The 23,439-nt window shown below is 48.4% G+C and overlaps 1 protein-coding gene across 1 annotated transcript in view; it reads left to right on the top strand.

The window, feature by feature from the left end:
* Nucleotides 1–23,208, top strand: part of LOC119388302 (prostaglandin E synthase 3) — a 105,805-nt gene extending 82,597 nt beyond the window's left edge. The window contains exon 5 of the mRNA XM_037655998.2: nt 23,067–23,208. Coding sequence (XP_037511926.1) covers nt 23,067–23,104 — 38 coding nt within the window. The 3' untranslated portion in view covers nt 23,105–23,208. The remainder of the gene's footprint in view (nt 1–23,066) is intronic.
* The last annotated feature ends 231 nt before the right edge of the window (nt 23,209–23,439 follow it).

Raw genomic sequence — 23,439 nt, 5'->3', positions numbered from 1 at the left:
CGACTTCAGGAATTCGACGTCACCATCGTATACAAGTCAGGTAGAAAGCATGAAGATGCCGACACACTATCACGAGCCCCTCTCGAATCTGAAAGTGCAGCCGCAGAAGACGACAGCGCCTTCCTGGGGACTCTCAGCGGGGCGGATCTGATCGCTAAACAACGAACGGACGCTGAGTTAAGGCTCATCATTGATCATTTAGAAGGTGGCACCGCGTCAATCCCTCGTCCTATTTCGCGAACGTTGCCGTCATTTTGCTTACGAGAGGGCATATTATACAAACTGAACACCGGTGTCGGCAGCAGATCTCATCTTCTAGTCGTGCCTCAAGGCCTTCGCGATGACATCCTGTTAGCTTGCCACGACGAGCCGACATCTGGCCATCTGGGCTACTCGAGGACTCTTGATCGGGTGCGACAACAATATTACTGGCCTAAACTGGCTGCTTGCGTCAAGCGCTACGTGAAAGGATGCCGTGAATGTCAGCGTCGCAAGTCGCCACCTTTAAAACCTGCAGGCCTCCTACAACCCATCGATCCACCACGTACGCCGTTTGACCAGGTTGGAATGGACCTCCTTGGGCCGTTTCCGTTGTCCTACTCCGGAAACAAGTGGATCATTGTCGCCACTGATTACTTGACCCGTTACGCTGAGACGAAGGCACTACCCCGCGGGACAGCATCCGAAGTCGCCCAGTTTTTCATGCATCACATTGTGCTTCGTCACGGCGCCCCGTCATTCATCATCACTGACCGAGGGACAGCGTTTACGGCAAAGCTCTTGGACGACATCTTCAAGCTCAGTTACACGAACCCACCGGAAGACCACTGCGTACCACCCTCAGACTAATGGTTTGACAGAAAGGCTCAACAAAACGCTGGCGGACATGATCTCTATGTACGTGGATGCGCAGCATAAAACGTGGGACGAAATCCTACCGTACGTAACGTTTGCGTATAACACCGCAACACAGGAAACGGCTCGATTCACGCCATTCCGCCTCGTTTATGGTCGAGATGTTCAATCCATGCTAGACGCCATGATTCCTTATGACGACACCTCCCAGCACGAGCAGTTAGCTCCTGACGTCGAAGATTACATTCAGCGCGCAGAGGAAGCGCGTCAACTGGCCCGCGTGCACATAAGAACGCAGCAGTGTGCAGATGCACGAAGGTACAACATCCACCATCGACAAGTTACCTATGAACCTGGTGACCAAGTTTGGGTTTGGACTCCCATTCGACGACGAGGTCTCAGCGAGAAACTCCTGAGCAAGTACTTCGGACCGTACAAAGTACTAAGGCGTGTGAGCGAAGTTAACTATGAAGTTATCCCAGACGGAGGCTCAGCATCGTCCCAACGCCGTGTACCGCGCACAGAGGTTGTACATGTTGTACGCCTAAAACCATATTTTACGCGGTGATTATTTTTGGTGACTATTTTCGTCGTGCAGCAAACTTTCTTTTCCCTTTGCCGTTGTCGGTTAGCTCTCCAAAGAACTGTGAACTGCGTTTTTTTGCTTTTATTGCGGACCCCAGACCTCATTTTCTTTCGCGTGCATCTTCGCTATGTGTTATAACGTACTTCTTTCACTTTTTTTTTCTCTTGTTCATTTTTTTTTTTTTCCTTATCGGCCTCTTCAGTGTATCTCCTGTGTATCAGCATCGAGTCAATGCTCCGTTGGGAGGAGGAATAATGCCACCTGGTGTTTTGAGCCAGCATGCCGTGGCAAGCCAAAAAGGCGAAGAAGACGAAGGCGAGGAGCGCTAGCCGTTGGACCGTGTCTGTCATTCGCGTCTTGCTGTTCCGGTGTTCTTGCCCTACAACGCCTATAAGTGCGTGACAGTATGTTGCTCTCAGTTCGCCATTATTCCCTTTTCTTTTGCGATAGAGTTTGCCGAAAGTCAGTCCGATGGCAGCTTATGCAGCCTATGCTTTCTCCTTTCTAGTGCGAGGCAGTTAACGCTTTCTTTTCTTTTCTTTCTTTCTTTTTCTTGATGTGGGGGGGGGGGGAGCTTGAGGTCTTTGCACATTTTGACAAGCTCTACATTTGTTCAGGCCACATCGTATTTTCCCCAATATAACACCTCGCCGAGCCCAAAAGGACGGTGTACCCCTCAAAATATACGGTTTCATACAGTGACCACATATACTGTTACATGCCGCGTAGACCAAACCTAAAACGATTTTGTAGCAAGATTATGCCCTGCCTTACACCAGATAATTATAAAACAGTGCACGCTCCTTCCTAGCCGAGCTTCAACATGCAGGCGTGCTGGCTGGGTTTGTGCCTTTGCTATGCTGAAATGAAATTGTAGCTCAAATATTTTTTGTTCTACTTCGGTTGTTGCACTTGGTACAGTAGTTTTCTCGGGGTTATTATTAACTATAATTATGCAGTTGTCCGTCTGTTAGGCATATGTACAAGGTTCTGTTCACGGCATGAAGCTCATTATTTTCAAGAACTGAAGTACAACATCCAACCATTGATTTACACAATTTATTCACGTCATCTGCAATGGCTCAGCTTCATCTGCTTGGCCCTCTGCCGCTTTCCTCCTTTGTCACTGTTCAGTCCTTTCACATAGAAATGAAGACGTACGTGTGACAACGTAAAAACTAATTACTTTAACTGTGAGAGTAGCTGCGTGCACACTCACTCGGACTCAGACTCACTGAAATTTTTCTCAACCGGACTCACTCGGACTCAGAATCCCGAAAATATTACTCAGCCTGACTCAGTCAGACTCAGCCTCGCAGCTCGATCTGAGTCTGAGTGAGCCTGAGTGAGTCAGCTCATGAGTGAGTTTGCCGACCTATGCACGGCCGTGCAGTATACGACACCGGCGTGGCCAGGAAAACTGTGCTTGCTCCAGTACGGTAAAAGCCCATAGATAAAACTGATTAACAAGGTGGTGGAGATGTAGATGCTTCTGGACATTCTTCACAGCCTGCATCAACAGCGTCGTCAGTGTGTTCAAACGGGCCAGACACCGTATTGTCGGTAGGACATAATGCGGGCTTTGTCAGTCTGAAGATTCCTATCGTTTCCTCTTACGAGCGGTCCTTTCTTGTGTCGGCTTTTTACTAATGTAAGCTGGCAGATTTGCTAGAAGCGTCGGCATAGCATCAGCGCATAGAATTGGTCTCCCGCGAAGTATTCGCACTTCTTTTCCCTCGATAATATGCACATAGTCTCTGAGCACATAACGCGGCTCGAAGTGGAGCTCGCACACTGCGCTGGTGTCTTCCAGGGGCTTGTCCGCTCTGCGCAGGTTCTTCTCCCATTCTTTACACCTGTTCTCATCCTTCGGGACGCCAAACAACGACAGCTCCGACCCACCCTTCACGAACACGTAGCCTGCTTGGCACCCAGGGGCGTAGCAGTGGTTTTGCCGATATCGCGGCATGGCTAAGGCACTAAAGAACATACCGATTTCTTGCGCGGTGTGCACGGCTCACAGCTGACGGCAAAAACTCGGCGCTACAACGTCCACAGCAATAACACATCGCTCGACAACTGCTGCTGTGCAAGAGCTGGCCAGCACTTTCAGCCGCCACGCTCCCCCAAAGTTCTATTGATGGCGATGCGAGCGCCGCCGCCCGGGCGAAGAGAGAAGCACACACTGGCGACGTTTGTGGAGCCACCCCACCGCATACCCTCCGCCGGGGAGTAAGCCCACTGCCCTCTTCTAGTACACTGTACCGGTGCCTATAGACGCTTTTCATAAATACGCCACCTGACGGTGGGCTTTTCGTCAGTTTCGCTTCGCAAAGGAGCGTGGGATAGCCAGCGCCATCGTGAGCAACGTTCTGTAAACGTTGATCGTGAGGGCATGGAAAGCGAGCCGCCAAATGCGTGAGTGCTGTGATGTTTGTGTTGGCGGCTAGTTCTCCGTGTCATCCGCTGAAATCTCACCGTTTGCGTGCTTGACCGAGCTCTTAGTACTCTCCGTTGGTCTTTCTGAGGTGCTTTCGATGCACAGTGAGCAACATTTTGTACCCTTCAACGGGTTGGACGAGCAGTTTGGATCGACTGCCGCGGTTGCGGGACCGTGACTACAGCCAACTCGCGTGCGCGCCCGGACCGGGAAAAAAGGGCTCGCCGAAGCTACAAACTTCTCACCGAAGGAAAGGAAGGACGTCACTGTCGCGGAACTATGCGACCGCAACCGGTGAAAATCCTGTCTGCCGCAAGCCACACCACGCAACTATTTTCCGGACGCCACGCGTTGGGTATATTTGTATGCAGTGGCGTAGCCGGGGGGGGGGGGGGGGGGGGGGGGGGGGGGGAGGCACCAGGCCCGTGCGCCCCCCCCCCCCCAGAAATTTTTTTTGCATGACACACAGAGCACAAAATGACACTCGACCACACCTGCCTGCCCGACTTCAGATCAAGGTTGTGGTGCCCCCCCCCCCCGAAAAAATTTCTGCCTACGCCCCTGTTTGTATTTACTAAAAAGTGTTGACACGTGGCTTACGATATGCGAGTACTGTTGCTGCTACTAAATGAACGGTACGCAACTTCATTTTTATATTTCTGGCTGGCCTTACGAACCCTCGCAGTATTTCTGCACAAACAATCTATTGCAATTCACCGCATGCAGGCACTCGGGAGAAGACTATTCATTCGTAAAAGCAAGGCTACACATGGCGCTGTGAAATAAGCACGTCCGTTTTACATCACATACTGAGAGAGAGCACGTGCGTTCGTTGTTCAAGTTTTATCGCGTATTTTATCGCTGTTCTCGTCGCGATATCCTCGATGGTGGCACATGGGAAAGCAGCACGTCTGCACCATTGCAGCGCGCCGTCTCTACGAAAAACGTTGATGACAGTTCACGATTCGGCGGTGCTGAAATGTCACGCACTGGCACGTCGCCGAAGCCTGCGTCGTCTGCTGCGGTGCCCTCACAATGGCGGCAGACTGTAGTTTTCGTGCGCGGCGCTAGGGGCGCCCTTTTTCGAAAAGGGTCTATAGCTACGTTAACTGACACTTCGTTCGAGCACCCCCCCCCCCTCCCCGCGCCATTTCAACCTTCATGACCCCGCCCTTGTGAAGCTAAGTTTGATGAGTGCGGCCCTCTAGCTGAGGTGAGTTCGAGACCCCTGCGGTAGATAATAAAAGCATGCATTTTAACGAAAACCGCGAGACAAAAATTGCATGTTTATTCGTCATTTATTAACTGCTTATCTTTACTGTGGACATTTCCTCAAGGAATTTCATTATTATTGTTGCGTAATTATTGTTTCGAAGCAGCACAGCTTCGCCACGCAAAACCTCCCGAAGAGCAGCAATGCCAAGTAATATGTTCATTCGAGCGTTGCTTGATCATTGCAGTGCACTAGCGCCTGAGCGGATGCGTTATTTTCCACCTGCAGAGCAAGCTCAGCCAGCGTCAAACGACCCAGTTTGCAAGAATAAGCTATCACGCCGACAGGTGGTCGCAGCGCGTTTAAAAGCGCTTTCAGGCAGCAGCACAAGATGACAGCGTGAAGCGGTGAATTTCATAGTGCTGCTAGTCTGTAAGCCATCAAAAATACTCTTTTAACACGAAAGCGTTCTATGCCTGGGTCCACCAAGTACTTCTGTTACGGATATGACGTTGATAAAATAGACGCTAACGGGCGAAAAAGTTAGTTTCACCGCAAAGGCGAAGCAGTGAATGCGATAGCAACAAATTGAAGTGAGGCTGGCAGCTAACTGTTTTGTATTCGATCTCGCGTAACTACAAAACGCTGGTGTAAGAGAATATGGCCGCTCCAGGGAGCGATGCTCTCCGCATAGTCACTTCGCGTTGAGAGCGTAGCACGTAGAAGGGTATACGAGCCGCCTGCTGTGATGGCTTTCGAGATAGCGCGCGCGCCAGCGATCGCGACCGCCCCTTAGATTCAAAGTTGCTCCTCGCGCGACTCTGCCCCCCCCCCCCCCTCGCGTCTTTTTTCATGCTCGTTAAAGGGCCCCTCACCAGGCCACATGGCAAATTTTAGACGCTGGAAGTTGTTGTGTGCCGAATGAAGAGCAGTATGCCGCAAGAATTTTTCAAATCGGTTCATTACGAGCTGAGAAAAACAATAATTTGTAGCGGCGCGAAACCATGAAGTGAGGAGGCGAGTTTCAAACCCTTGCCACTCGCCCCGTGTAGCCTTAGCAAGCCAAATCCCTTCCCTGCCCTCTTCACTTGACACATACGCATGAACACGTCATGCGCATGCATGGTCACGTGCGCATGACGTGCCCGAGCCAGCCCGAGCACGCGAGCGGCGTTGCACAGCCGCTACCTTTTTTTTTTTTTTATGTAGCGGCCGTGGGCGTTTTGTCGGCGTTCTCTGTGGTGTACTGCCTGTTTCTGCGGGACGGGCATGAAAGTTGAAACATTTGTACGGGCACGGGAGTGGCGGTATCATGAGCCAGTGCCGCATTAACGTTTACTTGGACGCGGTAGAGTAAATGAGCATAATGAGTGCTCGAACGCGCCATTACATCACTTTTGTTTCCAGGGCTGGCGTCTGCTCGATGCGCTAACCGCGGGGACACGAACACATGGGAAAGGGAGGCACATTAGCCCCGCATCTCGCTGCAATTCACGAAAAAAAATGAAAAAGACGCACACATTCTCGTTGTGTGTCTCATTATTTCTCTCAAGTTTTGTTAATCTATTCAAGCAACAAATTACACAAACTACACATGTCGTCTCAAATAATTATCGCAGTGTCACGTGCTACTGTTGGCGACGTCAGAGCACAGTAGTCTACGTAGAGGAGCGACGTCACAGCACTACCATCTACGTAGGGCCATTTTCTCATGTACGTCATCCCCTCATTCTCTAAAGCGCGCGCCCGCGAGAGGAAGGGCAAGCAGCGTTGACGTTGAAATTGAACCCATTTCCGCGGCGCGTAGCGTTGCAAATTTTGGCAGACGTGATCGTGAACGCCCAGTTTATGCATTGCGCTCGTTAGCTAAAAATTGTGAAACCTGGTGAGGGGCCCTTTAAAGCAGGGCGTGGCGTTTCCTTCCGAGCGGGGTGATGTTATCGCATGCACCCTTCGAGCGACGGAAACGGGACGGCTCGTTTGATCTCTGCTTCGGCCGCGTTCGTCGTCCCCGCTCGCGCGCTTTTAGCCGCGGTAGAACATACGATGCGCGGGGGGATTTTATCGATTTGGTCTTCATACTGGAAGGACATGACGGCAACGGCGACGACAAAAACCCGTCGAGACTGACCATATAATTGCTATCGCAATAAAAGAAAGTAAGAAAAAGATACGCCGCTGGGAACCGAAGCCACGACCTTGCGGCCGCGACGGTAAGCGCCCGACGCTCAACCGACTTAAGAGGGTTCACCAGCGCGAGCTCCCATAGAGAATACATGCGCATTTTGAGAAACCCTAACGTGCCGAAATTTGGTCAGATTTAAACGGGGTTTTCGGCACTGCATTCATTTTTAGTATATCGAGGAAATGTTGCGGACAGATATTTTCCTCGGGCTTTCATTTTTTTACAAACTAGAGGCAAATATTCATAAAAATTGTACATTTTAACGTCTCGCTCTTTCTTGTTGTCTCCTGAAGAAAATAGCTTAGTTATCTAAATTTCTTCCGCAACATTTCCTCCCTTTTTCTTTCCTTATTGTTATGGTATAATTGTCATGCATGTCAAGCCCCTGGTTTCCATTTTACAGGCTCTGAAAGTGCTGTGTGTACTTTCAGTCTGGATTTAAAATTCGCGCGAAATTTAAGAGGCGCGACGTGGCTCCACCTTGCGCTGCGTAGAAAAGTAAGGGGCTTGCTGAGTGAGCTTGAAACAGGCTTCGGTATTTTTTTTTATTGTTTTTTGTGGGGGGGGGGGGGGCTGTGCTGCCTCTTTTCCTCCCGCGCGTGTTCCCCGCGACAATGAAGTGGAATGGGAGGACTAAAACGCGTTCTTGGGCTAGTTGGTGCATGGTCTGACAAAAATTTGGAGGCACAAAGGAACAAGGACAAGAAATGACAGGACTGGTGCCAAACTAACAACTGTTTTATTGGAAAGAACATTGCATTCCAGGTAGCTTCACGCGCATGCGCGAGTCACATTGACAATCACAGTAACAGAATGACAACCTAATTTGAGTTATCAAAACTTGTCTAAAAAGTGCAATTCGTTGCGATATAAGTTCAAGGAAGGCACACTAATACCCGTGTCACACGGGCGTTTCGAAGGCCATTGAACCGATGGTCCATTGACTCAACGGGGATGCACGCGCTGCCACACGGGCAGTTTCGAAGGCCATTGAGTCAGTGGCCCATCGAGTCGACGGAGCACACCACAACTCCGTTGAAACTTCGACGGCCATCGAGCGGCGGAAGCGGAAACAGCGTCACCGCGCCCTCTCGTTCTCAGTGTGCTCGTACTCATGATTAGAAAAGGAAAAATTTAACGAGTATGCATTAAAAGTAGTGTGCATGGGCGTTGTAACTTATTTACTAAAGTATTTGTGTGATTTGGAATGTAAGAATTGCTCATGCTCGCGATAACTCTCGCCGTGCTCGTTATCGCCAGCAAGTAGCAGCATTTGTGTCCTCGCCGCCATATTGATCACTGGCTTATTTCTTTTTTTTTGATCTCTACTAATCTCTACGTTCGTGCGCTCTGGTTTTTTTTATTTTTCATTTCCTCGTGTTTATTTTGCTTTGAAGTTTTTGAGTTGTGATCGTTTCCGCGCGCGTGTGTGTGGGGAAGGCTTTTTTTTTAATTTTTTTTGTTGAGCTTTGTGCTTGTTTTGGTTGAAATGGCCGACGCGCCGACGCCAAAAAAAAAAAAAAGCCGCGCCAGCGCCACGTCAGCTTTGGGGCGAGCAAGAAACGGCGCTCCTCATAGATATGTGGGAGGACCACCTGGTCGATTTGCGCCGTCAAAAGCGCAACGCCAGCGTTTACGATGCCATCGTCGAGGCCTTGCGACAGGCGGGCTTCGTAAGGACAAGACTGCAAGTGCAGCACAAGATTGAGAATCTTTCCCAAACATATCGGTAAGCGGCTTTCTTCACTTTTATTGATAGGTGGTCTAGTTCGTGTTGAATTGAATGCATTCACCCAGCGAGAACAAGACTGGGACGAAGGAGCGCACAAAACACGACCGAACTTCCTCTGCACTTCTTCGTCCCTGTCTTGTTCTTGCGGGTGAAATGTTTTGATAACTTTGTCCGATGAGTTGAGTTTGACAGTCCAGCTACTACGCTGCCGTTTGTGCTATACCGGTTGGCCCGCGATCCCGGAAGCAAAACAAAATTTTCCTTGCCCGCCAAGTGACCTGAGCGGTTGCATCGGAAGCGTTGGCGTGACATGTGACTAGCAGTTTCTGTCGCACAGGGATCTGCAGCGAGAGAGACTTGTTGTCTAATGACAGAAAAAAAGAAAAAAAAAAAACGCGCCGGCAGGGTGTTTGCATAACTTTTGTTGTGGTATTCCGCGTTGTTTGAGCGGATGAACTCTATCGGGCACGAACGGGCACACCTCTCGAGTGATATTGCTTGCGCGTGATGCAGTTGCTCGGTGTCCCAAATCGAGCCATTTATAATCCGAGGCCGCAAATTCTAACGCAGCACACAATTTCAAGTTACCGACGCGCGACAAGGCCTTCAACAGTTTGCTGACGTTCGAGTTAAATTAAATAGTCTTCCTGTTACACTTTCATTCGGCGAATGCGATCAGTATATTTTTATGTGTGTCCGCATATGCTTCTTGGTTTATAAATTTTTTTCGTTCATAAACTTTCAGATTCTGGTTGAAAAACCAAAAAACGGGCGCCGGCGCTATTCCATGGGTCCATTTCTGGCGGATACACAGTTTCCTGGGAACCCTGCCAGCAAACGACCCGTCAAGGGCTCAAGAGAGCCAAGTGACTGTGGAAGAGGTATGATGTCTTTGAAGCACGATCTGTGCAGCATAGAGTAATGTCCTGTGTAGAGTGCAATTACCTCCTGTGAAGCCATTCACTTGCCTGTTTACATAAGTGAATTTGTACAACTTTACTTGCTCTGTTATAAGCTACATTGTGCTACATTGTACGATGAAAGTGAAACGTTGCCCTTAATTGTTGCTCATACTGCTCATTGCACGTACTAGTTTTTATGCTGGCGAGCACAGCCCCTAGGATAGCATAAGCGTGCAGACAAGAACAGCTCTTTGCTAGTGCTCAGTTTTTGCAGTGACATAAAGCAGAGACTAGCAGCATTCCTGTATTTTTGGTTAGTATTCATTGTTCATTTAAAGCAATTACTAGAGAACACGTCCTAGTGTGTGCATTAGCACATAGCAATTCAGAGACATGTGATAGAATGTCATCATATGAAATATTGCGAAGTTATGAAAGATGCATGGAACATTTTTACTCATGCAGGTCATCATGGGGATGGTCACTGGTGACGACTCTGCTGCTGCTGGGGATCAAGACGGGCTGCAAGAGGGGGAGAGCACACTCAGCAGGCCTACAGATGTGCCAGGCCTCGACTCCGTGCCCTCCTGCAGCCCAGCCTCCAGCAGCCAGGACTCCCCCAGCGCATCTTCCTCCAGCGCAGCCTCCCCCAGCAATCCCTCCACCAGCAACGGCAGTCCTGCTGCCAATACACCTAAAGGCCAGCGGCCTTTGAAGAAAAGGAAGGCTGCCGAGGACATTAAGCAGCAAATGCTGGCAGAACATAAACTACTCAGGGAGCAGCTGGCAAGTGCCCGCCAGAAAGAGTATGAACAACGAGAACGGCAGATGCAAATGCAGGGCAAATTTTTTGATGCTATGACGAAGTACTTGGAAAAAATGTCGAAATAAAGGTGTATGGGTGCCTCATTTTCTATTTCTTTATTACTTCCCCCGCATTGTGCGTTTTTTACAGAATACTCTTGTCAAAGTATCTGTTAAATCACTTTCGAGCACTTAGCAGAAATTAAGTTCTGCCAAGCACACAAGTATTTTTTCAGTTGACATTACTACATGCAACGTAAATACATAAATATTTCGAAATGTTCGACATATTCGACACGATTCCTTTATTACACTAAACAGGACAAATTTCTATATTTTTCCTCCAAATGCAAATTACTAAATGCATGCACTAATTCACTCGCTGACAACTCAATGCTATGTATAGTTATGATTGCTGTCTCATCAGAAATTTAAATATTTTCTGCTTGTTATGGTCACAGATCTGAACAAACTGAAGGGTCCGAGATAATTATGCATGTTAACAGCAGATAATACCTTGGTTACATAATGCCAACTTTTCTTAAACGTTTGTAGCTCCACTGGTGACATAATTTAACCAGCGCAGACTTTGCATCATCCATGACCTGTATCCCACAAGCACAGTATTAGGTCATGCTTTCATCACTCCATAACAATGCTAATTTTCAAGTAGACCCCAAGTCTCAAGCAGTAGTCATCATTGAACTGTAATAAAAGCGATTACAACAAACAAAATAACAAAGTACTCATTACTTGGTGAACTGTCACAAAGATGCAAAGCCAAGCTATTTGATTTGACGGCGAGCGCTTCATATGAACCAGTAATGGAACAAAATTTCAGTGCTGTTTCTCATTAATTACATTGAGTTTGCAACTAACACAGATGCTACACGTTTTTTTTTTTTCATTTTTAAGGCTGTTCATACAAGAAGGCCAACAAGTAGACAAAGCGAACATGTACACCTCAGAAGCCAACTACATTTGCAACCGCATTACAGCATTTACATCATAAAAGTACTCTGATGCTGTAATGCGGTACGGAATAATACATGGCACTTATTTCTGTCCAGTGGATGGTAAGAATGAACTCAAGAAACACAAGCAGAATTTTCATTACTGAGGAAATCTCGGGTTGCAACGGCCTACCCACTCGCAAGGAGTCACACAGTACACTTGTAGAAAACAAGTTTCTATACATTACCTACACGCAATAAAAAATTGTTCTCAGTCAGCGCTCGTGTTGTCGTTTGTGTCTTTCTTCAACGTTTCACGTGCTGTGCTCACTTTTAACTAAGCCCTACATTACGGCGTCCCTCATAATCATACAGCGGTTTTGGGACCCTTATCTTTATGAAGATGACAAGGCTGCAATGATATTCTATATGGCTGCAATATAAAGTTTGACGACAGAACTGCAGTGGCAAAAATAGAAACAGGCACCAGTGAAAAAGGACAGGTGATCTTCAACAGTTTGATGACGACAATGGACTCGCCGACCTAAAAAAGCGTGAACAGAGATAAATGGTCAGCACAGTAATCAGCATCTGCAAGGCTACAGCTATGACATTAGAGGGGCCCTTGTTAGGCACTTCCAGCACAGCTGAGCTGAAAATGTCTCACGAGAGCTTCTCTCACGTCGCAACCTGTGCCTTCTACAACGTCTGTGGTATGGTCAGGCTGTTGGAGCTCCTTGTCGTTGTTCTGAACCTCAACCAGCCAGTGTTGGAGCACAGTGTCACCGAAATGCTCACACACATTGTTGAGAACACAGCAGGCGCGGATGGCAAGGCGAGAGGTGTCAAGGTCGCACTCCATCCTTTTCATGATGAAGCGAAACCTTGCCTTCAGCCTACCAAAGGCATTCTCAACAATGCGGCGAGCTTTGGAAAGGTTGTAATTGAACAACCTTTGTTCGTTGCTCAACTGTGCCCTGTGACTGAATGGTTTGATGAGGTTCGCCGTCAGTGGGAACGCCTGGTCACACAGGATCAGAGGTGGCACAGCAGTGCCACTGATGGCGAGTAGTGGTCGGCGGAACAAAGGTCCCTGGACTGCACTTTCCAGCAGTGAACGTTGGTAGACGTAAGAGTCGTGGCACCGGCCAGGCGATCCCACATTGACGTAGCGGAACCTGTACCGGTGGTCCACCAGTGCCAGAAGAATCATGCTGTACCTGCATTAGAAAAAACAAAAAAAAAACGGTTCACTAATTCACGTTGCTTCTACCATTATATTAATGATACAGTCAACCCTTGAAGGGCATGATAGGAGTAGATTTAGAGCAGAGAAGTGCACTTCCGGAGAACATGAAAATGAATGCCAAGGCTGAGCAACACATTACATAACAGTTTAATTACAGAGCATATAATTTACACATATTATCACATATTTCTCACAATATTGGTACAGAGCATTAGGGCACACAATGTCTTTTATTGTTACTACAAAGTAATCAGAGGTCTTGTTTTGACTACTGAATGAGTTAATGAATTGCACGGAAGTAAAGATTTAGTTCGGCCTGATGACGCAGTGATCAACTTTTGTATAGTATGCAGTCGTCAATGTTCCAAGCCATGATGTTGCTTAGCATGGTTATAGCAGGCATAACAAGTATAACGATGCCTAGCTTGTATACATAACTAGCCTGACTGTTGTCTGCATTACAACGCACGTTCGTTCAGCTGGTCAATCATCCTCTCCAGTGCAAAAATATGACCTAACCTGACAAATAATTCCGGTGTAATGAAAGCGCAACCCATGTGCAAACTGCGACTTACCATCCTTTGTAATTCCTGTAGTCGGTGGCGCTCTCCTTGGGCGGCGAAACGGGAAAATGACACCCGTCTAGCGCTCCCACTGCCTGCGGGAAACCCAACATTGCCGTGAATTCGCGGATGTGTTCAGCCATGCTCGACACTGTGGGCATGTTGACCCACTTGGTCTCCATAGTCTCGATCACGGCTTCGCACAATTCTTTGTATGCTTCGTTCACGGTTGAGCGTCCCACGGCGAACAACTCCGCGATACTGCGTTCTTCGGCTGAGGAACACAGTCGGTACAGGCCGATTGCGACACGTTTATCAAGCGCGATGGCTTCGCGCATGTTGGTATTCTGGCGCTCGAGCAGCGGTCCGACTGCGTCCACGATGTACCGAAAGGTCCCCGGCGTAACGCGGAACGCTCGCTTGAAGAATTTGTCGCCAAGCAGTGGCACGGTCTCCTCGAACCACCTCGTCTGCCGAGTGAAACACCACCTTTCCCTGTTCACGCTTCGTTCGGTCACCGCATCCATAGTCGTCAGCAAATTGTTCACGAGCAACAGCTCATCCTCGATGGCGTCGGCTTCCTCTTTCGCCGCTTCGATCCCAGCATCAAGCTGCATGATCGCAGCCGCGTAGAACACCATAGCGGCCTTGTCATCTGTTTCACGGTCACTCATGATGGCGGAACAGGCACGTAATGAAACCAATGAAACGAAATGAATTCACGCAACCGCAAAACCAGGCAAAACTACGTGGTAAACTTCGCAAACCCGAAAAAGCGGCCGGACGGGTAAAGCGGTTATAACGTAGCCACAGTTTCGCTGTTCACACAAACTTATAACTAACTCTGCTTATAACTAATAATGCACTTATAATTATGTATAAACATTTTTTTTTATATTTCAGAACAAGACAACGCACAAATGTGTGCTTTTAAGTGGATTTATTTTAGTTCACTTACGACGACATGAAAACGAAAATAAGATTAGCAGCGCCACAAAATGTTTGCGAGAAACACCTGAATCAGTCAACGGCCGTTGAAAACCGTCGTGTGGCAACGCGAGAACTCCATCGAGTTCGATGGAGTTGTAGCGTTTCGATGGCCATCGGCTCAATGGCCTTTCAAACTTGCCCGTGTGTCACGGGTATAACACATTGGGCACCCTTCTTATTTATGCAAAAAGCCTCCAACAATTCTCTGGCCACCTGGTTTCGACTTTTTCCAAGCACCCTGGTTTCAAAAAACCGGGGCGCGCATGCGCAGGACTTGCAGTGCGAAGGCAAGTGTAAACCAGATACACTGTTAAGGGAGGCTTCGTGTTCCTTTAATCGAACATTTAAACATCGACCAGACTGGTCGATGAGCACCCTGGTTTTGAAACCAGGGTGCTTGGAAAAAGTCGAAACCAGGTGGCCAGAGAATTGTTGGAGGCTTTTTGCATAAATAAGAAGGGTGCCCAATGTGTTAGTGTGCCTTCCTTGAACTTATATCGCAACGAATTGCACTTTTTAGACAAGTTTTGATAACTCAAATTAGGTTGTCATTCTGTTACTGTGATTGTCAATGTGACTCGCGCATGCGCGTGAAGCTACCTGGAATGCAATGTTCTTTCCAATAAAACAGTTGTTAGTTTGGCACCAGTCCTGTCATTTCTTGTCCTTGTTCCTTTGTGCCTCCAAATTTTTGTCAGGAATGGGAGGCTAATGCAGGTGTGTGACCCAAACACAAAGCAGCGTTTCTTCGGCATCGCGACAGCGTTTTGGCTACCAGCACTTCATATAAGCAGGGTGCCGAGAGGTCCTTGGTGCTCAGGAAATTGCCCCATGTCCATAGCTAATCGTCCTATTGAGCGCTCGCAGGAATTTACTGCGGTTGCAAGGGGGACAGTGGCAACATCTGCAGCAGAGACTAGCCAAGAGGCTCGTGTGCTTTCGCTCAGTTCTGTCGGTCAGGAATACGCAGAAGCGCGACATCGTGGCAGGCAAATCTCGCGGCAGCGAGATCGGCTGCCGCGAACTGCTTCTTCAAGGCGCCAAATACACATGCGTAGATCAGAATAAGCTTTATTAATTGGAAAGAAAACATTATTTGATGATGAGCGGCCACTGTCAAGTGTATGACTGGACACAAGCCTTTCACAACGTGGCAGCTCGGGGAGATGGTGCTGGCTTATGCCTCGCCAAGTTACCCGGTCTTCATGCTCGACCACCTTGATGTAATTTCTAAACAGTTTTATACGTCATTTTGTATCCTTGATAAACATTATCCTCGCGTTTTTCTTTTTGGACAAACATGCTGTGTATATATATATATATATATATATATATATATATATATATATATATATATATATATATATTCATTCCACGCATTACTACGAATCTTTTTTGTGCCACCGAACATTAGGTTTTAGTACACACAGAGTTTAAATTCATTTGTTTTCTTGAATTCTAAAACAAGGAGCCGGTGTATAAGGGAACACCAGCAGTCGATAAAGAACGGACAAGGATCTAATTTGGCTCTTCACTGCAGCGCACGCCGTCGGCTGCCTGTGACAAACCGTGTCAGCCTCTGCTGGCGACAACGGGAATCATGAGGCGTAGTCAGAACCAATTGGCACGTGAGCTGGCTGAGGCTTTCTTCCTCACGAAAAGAAGAGACATTTGCGTCAGTGATACTTCCATACGATTGTACGATAATGAAAGCTGGTTCCTCTCATGCGCGTTGATGAATTTGTGGTTTGTGTCGTATAAATATGCGTTTTATGTTCAATAAAATCCAGTCGCGAGTCTCACTTCCTTCCTTGTTCACTTCCTTGTCCGTGTTTCCTTTGCGCAGCAACATGCATTGTTGATGCCATCTCTCGTGCGTGTTCCACGCGACAGTGTTGTGGTATGCGTGGCTAATTCAGGCGTGTCGCCCAAACACAATGCAGTGTTTCTACGGAGTCTCGACAGCGTTTCGGCTACCAGCTCTTTCTCTAAGCAGTTGGCGAGAGATCCTCGGTGCTGAGAGATTTTTCCCTACCCGTAGCTAATCGTCCTATTCGGCACCCGCAGGGATCTGATGTGGTGGCACCTGCAGCAGAGACTTCAATGCGTTTGCTGCCTTGAGCAGGCAAATGGATAAAAAAGCGCTATCGGCTACCGCGAACTGGTCCTTCCAGGCACCGACGGCACATGCGTAAATTAGAACAAGCTTTGTTTTTTGGAAAGAAAACATTCACTGACAGGTGTATGACTCGACACGTGCTCTTTTCACAACGTAACAACTTGGGGTGATAGTGCTGGGACATTCCTCGGGAACTGACCCCGTCTTCGCGTTCGACCACCTTCGATGTAATTTTTAAACATTATCCTCGCTTGTATGTAGCGAACTTCTTTCCGTTTGCCATCCTAAATTTCCAAACGCTAGCCTAAAGCGTGCTGTATGTAATATATAAATCTGGGAGAAGCGCACAATAAACAGAAGCGTACAAATCTTTTATTTTGAATTTTCTTACAACCGTAATGTTCTCTAAGTAGCCATTCCATCTAATCACCAAAGTTGTCTAGATGGCACAGAAGCATATCAAAATGTCCCCGAGAGAAAACAACGTAAGCCGTGCCCGAAAAAAAGAATTTTTTTACGAAAGTTGCTTTTTACGGCATAGTCAGTTGTGAATCGCGATAAGAGGGCTCTGCGTAAAAATAATAGATCTAGTACCTTGAAAATACCAATTACATTTCATTCAGGAAGTTGGAGGGGGCACCAGAACTAATCTGATGTCACCGTTTCTTGCTCCGCGCGTTCGAGCAAGAGTTCACTCTGCGTCTCAACCAGTTTGTTCACAAAGATGGCGGCCACGGTGACGTCAATGCAAGCTATGTATTCCATAGCCTCTGACAATAAGCGGCAGAGAACTGTGAAGAGAGGTCACTACCCATTGTTTGGGTTACTGCGGGAGCGGTGTGCGGATACGGAGAAGTTGGAGGGAATGGCTTATACCCCTGTCACACGGACGCTCGTGAACTCCGTTTAACTCCCTCGTCTTTTCCTCGAGGGAGATGGGGTTCATGTCACACGGTCACCATTTCGCTGAGGAAGTTAAATGGAGCTTTTGATGGAGGGAGTTCGGTTATGCCCATTTCGGCTTGATGGAGTACTCTCGTTCCCAGCCAGCTACTGCTACGCTGAAAACCGCACTGGCAAAATCGTCCTAATGAGCTCAATTATAATTTAAAAAAGCTATGCTCTCTTTTGCGTAGCATTTCACGCCTCGTAGTGTAAGTTTTAGTTGTATTTTTTCGGACATCAGCGCTTGTACTCTCCACACCAACGCATTGCCAAGCCGCCGCTGTGAAGCGTCACGCCATATTTGTTTCTGCACGTGTGAGGCGCACGCACAAGCACTGTGACAGCAATGGTGATTCCGAGCACTTCATCAACACACAAAAACACGTTTTTGTTGCTTTAAAGGCGACTGCGCAGGCAAAAAATTGGACGTTTCGACGAGCGCAGCAGCGCTGTTTCTGCCCCATGCGGCAACCGTCGAAAGCTTGCACCGAGCCGTGTAGCACGGCCACAACTCCATTCTCGTAATGCTCCATCAGGGAGTTAAATGCCGAACGGAGTGAAATGGAGTTTGGTGGTGGCCGTGTGACAGAGGTATTACACCGCAACGGTACGGGGAGGACAAAGCGGCAAAACCCCTCCATCGCATTTGCTACGGCTATGCTGGCGGAAAACATAGGAGCGTTGACCCTTTTTTGAGGCATTCCCGGGCAAGTTTCAAACAGCACTACTTTTCGCGCGCGGAATGACCTTTTCGCACGCTTTCATGATCTGGTGAGATTTACACGCCTAGAGTGTACTCTAAGTTACCTCCTTTTTGTGGTGTGTAAGTGCTGCCATCTATGGACACAAAAAGTTCAAATCTGAGTTGCTTTGGAGCTGGTGAGCCCTCTTAAGCTACCTTGGTGGATGCTAGACAGTTCACGAACGCGCCTGATGTCTTTCACACATTCTCTCTCGCACGGTGCTCTGTTGGCGGTGTAGGTAGGCGGGGTGGTGCCGCCGTCTGTGAGAGGTTAAAAAGTGATGCGTCACGATCGACGCTTACTCCGAGATTGCGCGCGATATCGGAGGTCATGGTTAAAGCGTCTAGATACCAGTGAGGTAAACTGGCTGCGCTGGCGTCGCCTAGGCACCCTAGACGCAGTTATGTTCTTTGGCTTTCGCTTCCTGTTATCGTGCACCGGCTCGTCGGAATAGGGCAGCTTCCACATGTACCAACGGTATTTCTCTGCCGCCGCCTGCTTCGATTGCGAGAGCACCGACTAACAAGACTGCTGCAATACGCGTTGCAGAAAGGACGATTTCGACGGGCGAATGTCGTGCCTTGGTGGAGCGAGACAGAGGCCAGCGGGACGCACGCGTTTGCGGCTCAAGCTACGGACCTCTGCCTTCCGTGTTGCTGAAGCGCAGTGTGCTAGTGTATGCATGAGCACAGGCGTCGGTTACCCATTACTAGAAAGCGCACACCGTGCCGTTTCTCTCCTTAATTGGCGACGTTTCGAAGAAGTGCATATTGGGTACCAGTTTTGATTATTAGCTTGTTGATGTCATCTTTACGTGGGATTTACGATTCACTGTGTCCAAATATATGTTCGCAACTTCAGGTAGTTTAATCATGATCATGAGCGTTAGTTGCCGCGATGGAGACATGCCACTAGGCGTCAACATGGGTGCATCCACGTCGTCAAACGGTGCTACAGCTGCCAAACACGGATACACATTGTACAAGCTCTCATATACCACTACACAATAAGCACTACTTCTGTGTAGACACGTTTCACTTTCGTGTTATACCGATTCCTATGACGGAGGGATCAGCCATGTTTTTTTTTTTTAAGCACGATCACGCATTAATGCATTTCCGCTGTATTATAGTCCCCACAAAGGCCCCCATACTACCTGCAAACTGCTCACATGCGTGCCGGCAATGCGTCCGTAGATCGGAGCGGGCGTGAAAGTGGCGGACGTCGTAGCAGACTACTCGGTTGTCTCCACTCCGTACGGAGCATAAAGGCACTTCATCAATGGCGAGGGAAACGAGGTCATGTGACCCCGCGAAAATCGAGTTGTGTGTAGGCTTTTTTTTTGTATTTTTAATTTTCCAGGCCGAATAACCTCGGACTGCGTGCCCCTGTCGCTGCCGTTATTGCTGCACTAGTCCGTCCATGCTTCAGTCTACGAAAACCACGAGTAAAAAACGGGGGGGGGGGGGGGGGTTAGTGGTGTTGTAGGGCCCTTAAGTTCAGTTTTCTGCTTCCAATGGCATTTTGACACCCGTCCCTCGTGGAAACCTATAAGCCCCACTCGCATTGTCGCTTATGCTTCACAGCAGCAATGCACATCTCGCATAGTGCGGTGGAGCTAGCATAGGATATTCTTCTGAAGAGCCCGATTGGTGGCGGCTCTCTGACTGTTAGTCTTGTCTCCTTGTTTACATTACAACGGCATCTACAGCTTGCACGCTAATAAGCATATGCACCGTAGTGTTAGACTGCTGTTCCGAGTGATCCCGAACAGCCTTTTTTCCTACTCCAGATGGTACAAAGTATGGAATTGTTGGCAAACGGGACAGGGACTGAAGAAAGAGACGACGACGACACACACAGCGTCTCTTCCTTCAGTCCCTGTCCTCTTTGCGCAATTCAGCACTTTGGACCATGAACTACATGCCCAATTGTCAGCCAGATGGTACTTCTGCTCTGAGTTGGGAGCAACGTTACTAGAACAAACTCAGTTTAAAACCTCCGCCGGAGAGGCGGTCCGCGTGGTGGTCGTGAGAACTAGTGGCGCTGCAGTCACGTCTAGCTTAGAGTTACTGTATATGCTACCTTTAGGTAGCAGAGTTGCGCATCTGTCTTCCAACGCCGCTAGCAACCACGCATTGCGGAGAAGCTGCCGCTTGGGCCAATTTTTTTATTTCTCGACGCCGCCGCTGCAGCGAACTGAATAACCACTAGCCATCGAGAGCCAATGTTTATCGCCGGTCTTCGACACGCCAGACATGTTAATCGGCGACATGGTAGGCATGTCGCCTGCAAAAACGAAGTGCGACTTCACCGCATAGCTGTGGTTGCTGGCCGGACCTATACGCAACTCTGCTACCTAAAGGTAGCATATACAGTGACTCTAGTCTAGCTTAAAGCCCCTATACCATAGGGGCTTTAGTCTAGCTCCCGCGGCTGGCGCTTGTTGTGATCGGCGCCGCCGATGTACTAGCGCACGTGGGTTACAGCGTCGTCTGCGCTTTGTTAGCTCGTCATTTTTGCGACTGTTCTTAACCAGACTTAGCGTCTTGCACGAAGACACGTGCATGATGTACGAAGCGTAACGAGGGCGAACAGATTCACAGTGCGGTATGCCGACTTGCTTTGCGCCGGGCTGCAAGAGCGGCTACTGCAACGACGACTCCGCTTCACGACACTTCTTCGGACCTGCAAAAGACCCTACGTCATTCAAGCTTTGCATCGCAAAGATAGAAAGCTTACTGCGAAATGCAAGGTCTGTGACGTTCATTTTGAGAGTGACGACATTGTAAAGCACTATCGTCGTGTCGTTGCGGGACAAAAAAAAAAAGTTTTGATCCCACGTGGAAAGTGGGAACTCGCGCCAGGTGCCGTGCCGCGCTCGTTCCCAGCACTTCCACCCCACATTTCAAAGCCAAAATGTTCGGGGTTTAGGCGCAAATCCCCCCCCCCCCCCCCGAAAAAAAAAAAAAACGCACGGCGTCCCGCGAAAGCCCAGTGCCCAATTTGGAGCCGCCAGAAATAGAACGGCAAAACGAAAGGCAGGTGATTACCTATATACGCTACCGAGACTGAGAGTTGCATCACACTAACATTCGATCAGTTGTCAGCGGTCGCTATGCCTTCAAAGCAGTGGATTTTCGAGAGATTTTACGACGAGGTATTGAAGAAGATGCGCGGAATATTTTACACTCGCCGGCTCGGGAACTGACTGCTCAGCGCAAAAATTTGACACGGTACACAGAGAAAGGACGAGGACCAGCGCTGGTCCTCGTCTTTTCTATGTGTACCGTGTCAAGTTTTTGCGCTGAGCAGTTTAATAATGGAATACCAACTAGCCCACTCCCACACTTTGCTTCGGGAACGGAGACTTACTTGTGCAAAAGATAATTGTAGTTGACGAGCAGTTTAACTGCTTAGTGAACGGCTACAGCACGATACGCAAACGGATTTCGTACAGTGTAAGAAGTGCTGCGGGCATGGAACATCTGCTCGGTGAAGTTGAATACTGACGACTCTTCTAGCGACAGAGTACGCGCGAATAACTGCTCGGTGCTCACATCACGGCCGATCTGTTCGAATTGTTTAAGGCACCGTAGAAGGATGCGACGTAGAAAGATGAGACACCGAAAATACAACTATCCGCTGAAAAAATTGCTCAGAGACATCTATTCGATGTAATCGCACACTGAGATTTCATTTACCGAGTTATCGTAAAATTTTCCGATTTTGGGTCAGTATCCCTTTAACCGTCGCGAAAACGTGTCTTGTAAACATTGCAAAGCATTGGTGATGTTTTTCGAGAAAGTTTTTTTTCAATAAATTGTAGAAACATGAGTACGGGGTTTCTAGAACGTTTTTGTATCTCGAGTAAGTACGCTTCTTTGTGCACTATAAAGGCTTTTACAAACGTGTTGGGTTGTTCTTGGTTTAGATAAGACGGCAGCGGCTAAAATTGTGGTGGTAGTTATAAAAATTACTCTGAAAACCCTCATTCGCTTAGAAACTCCTATGCTTGGAAGTTAAGCGCAATGTAGACAGCTCAAATATTGTCACAGGGTCGTGACGTTGACGAAGGCAGCAGTCAGCAGGTCCGAGATGAAACTCTTTGGCCGAACTTGTGGCCGGGAAACTGAAAGTCAAACTACAGCAATACACTGATAGCGGCGAACAGAGCGTCGACCGTCGATCAACTGACAAGCAGTCAAGCGCGTCGGCTTTTATACAGGCGCTATCGAACTTTCCAGCGATATCGCTGGTGGCGGCGTTATCCCTCGACTAAGCTGAAACATTCGCGTGCAGCGCACAATCTTACCAAAACGATCTATTACAATCGCGAAGCTTCTCGAACACTGCTTCGCGGACAGCGTCGAGCGTTGATAACCGTCCTTGCTGGTCAAACCCGAATACATCAAAATGAAACAACAAGTGGGCGTGGCAATATAGACCGAACATCGATTCTTAGCCAATCAATGAACAATGCACGCGGGCCAATGCATACAGACGACCCTATGCATATCCACCTAAGTATCCACCTAACTAGTACAATAAGAGAGTTGCCGCGCAGTTGCGGCGAGCAACTGCGCGGCGGACCGCCGCGTTAGCCGTGGCAGCAGACGACGCGCCGATAGTGGCGCAAGACGGAACTGCAGCGCCGCTAGTTCTCGCGACCGCCGTTCGGACCACCCTCCTCCGCTGGCGGAGATACGGAGCTTTGAAACTGAGTTTGTTCTAGTAACGTTGTTGGGAGGGCCGTTGTAACATCCGCATCTTTTGGTACTGTGCAGAAATTCCAGACCTGGAGAGCAGCAACAACAAAGAGTGAGGTCGGCAGCCATCCCGTGTACAGACAGCGCCAACATCGGCCCCTTCCATCCTTCCTGTTCATTTTGTTTTGCTACAGTCCACCAATAAAGCCACCAATGCCAAGATGATAGTAGTAGTGTCAGTATGAGAGAAGGTCAGTTTCTACAATACCGAGGTGTACGGTGGCGTATCAACTTGTTCGCCAGTGGAGTCTCCCTCAATCCGTCGACTCCGCGTGCGTGCGTGTGTGTGTTGACTCGGATAGAGGAGGAAGCTGCATTGCCGCCTGTAAACACAGCGGTGCGTATCTAAAAGAAGTGCAGTCACATCGCTGCATGCTTATGCATGTCATAG

The sequence above is a fragment of the Rhipicephalus sanguineus genome, chromosome 3 (assembly GCF_013339695.2).
Source record: "Rhipicephalus sanguineus isolate Rsan-2018 chromosome 3, BIME_Rsan_1.4, whole genome shotgun sequence".
Lineage (NCBI taxonomy): Eukaryota > Metazoa > Arthropoda > Arachnida > Ixodida > Ixodidae > Rhipicephalus > Rhipicephalus sanguineus.
This window is presented reverse-complemented; position numbering and strand designations above follow the sequence as displayed.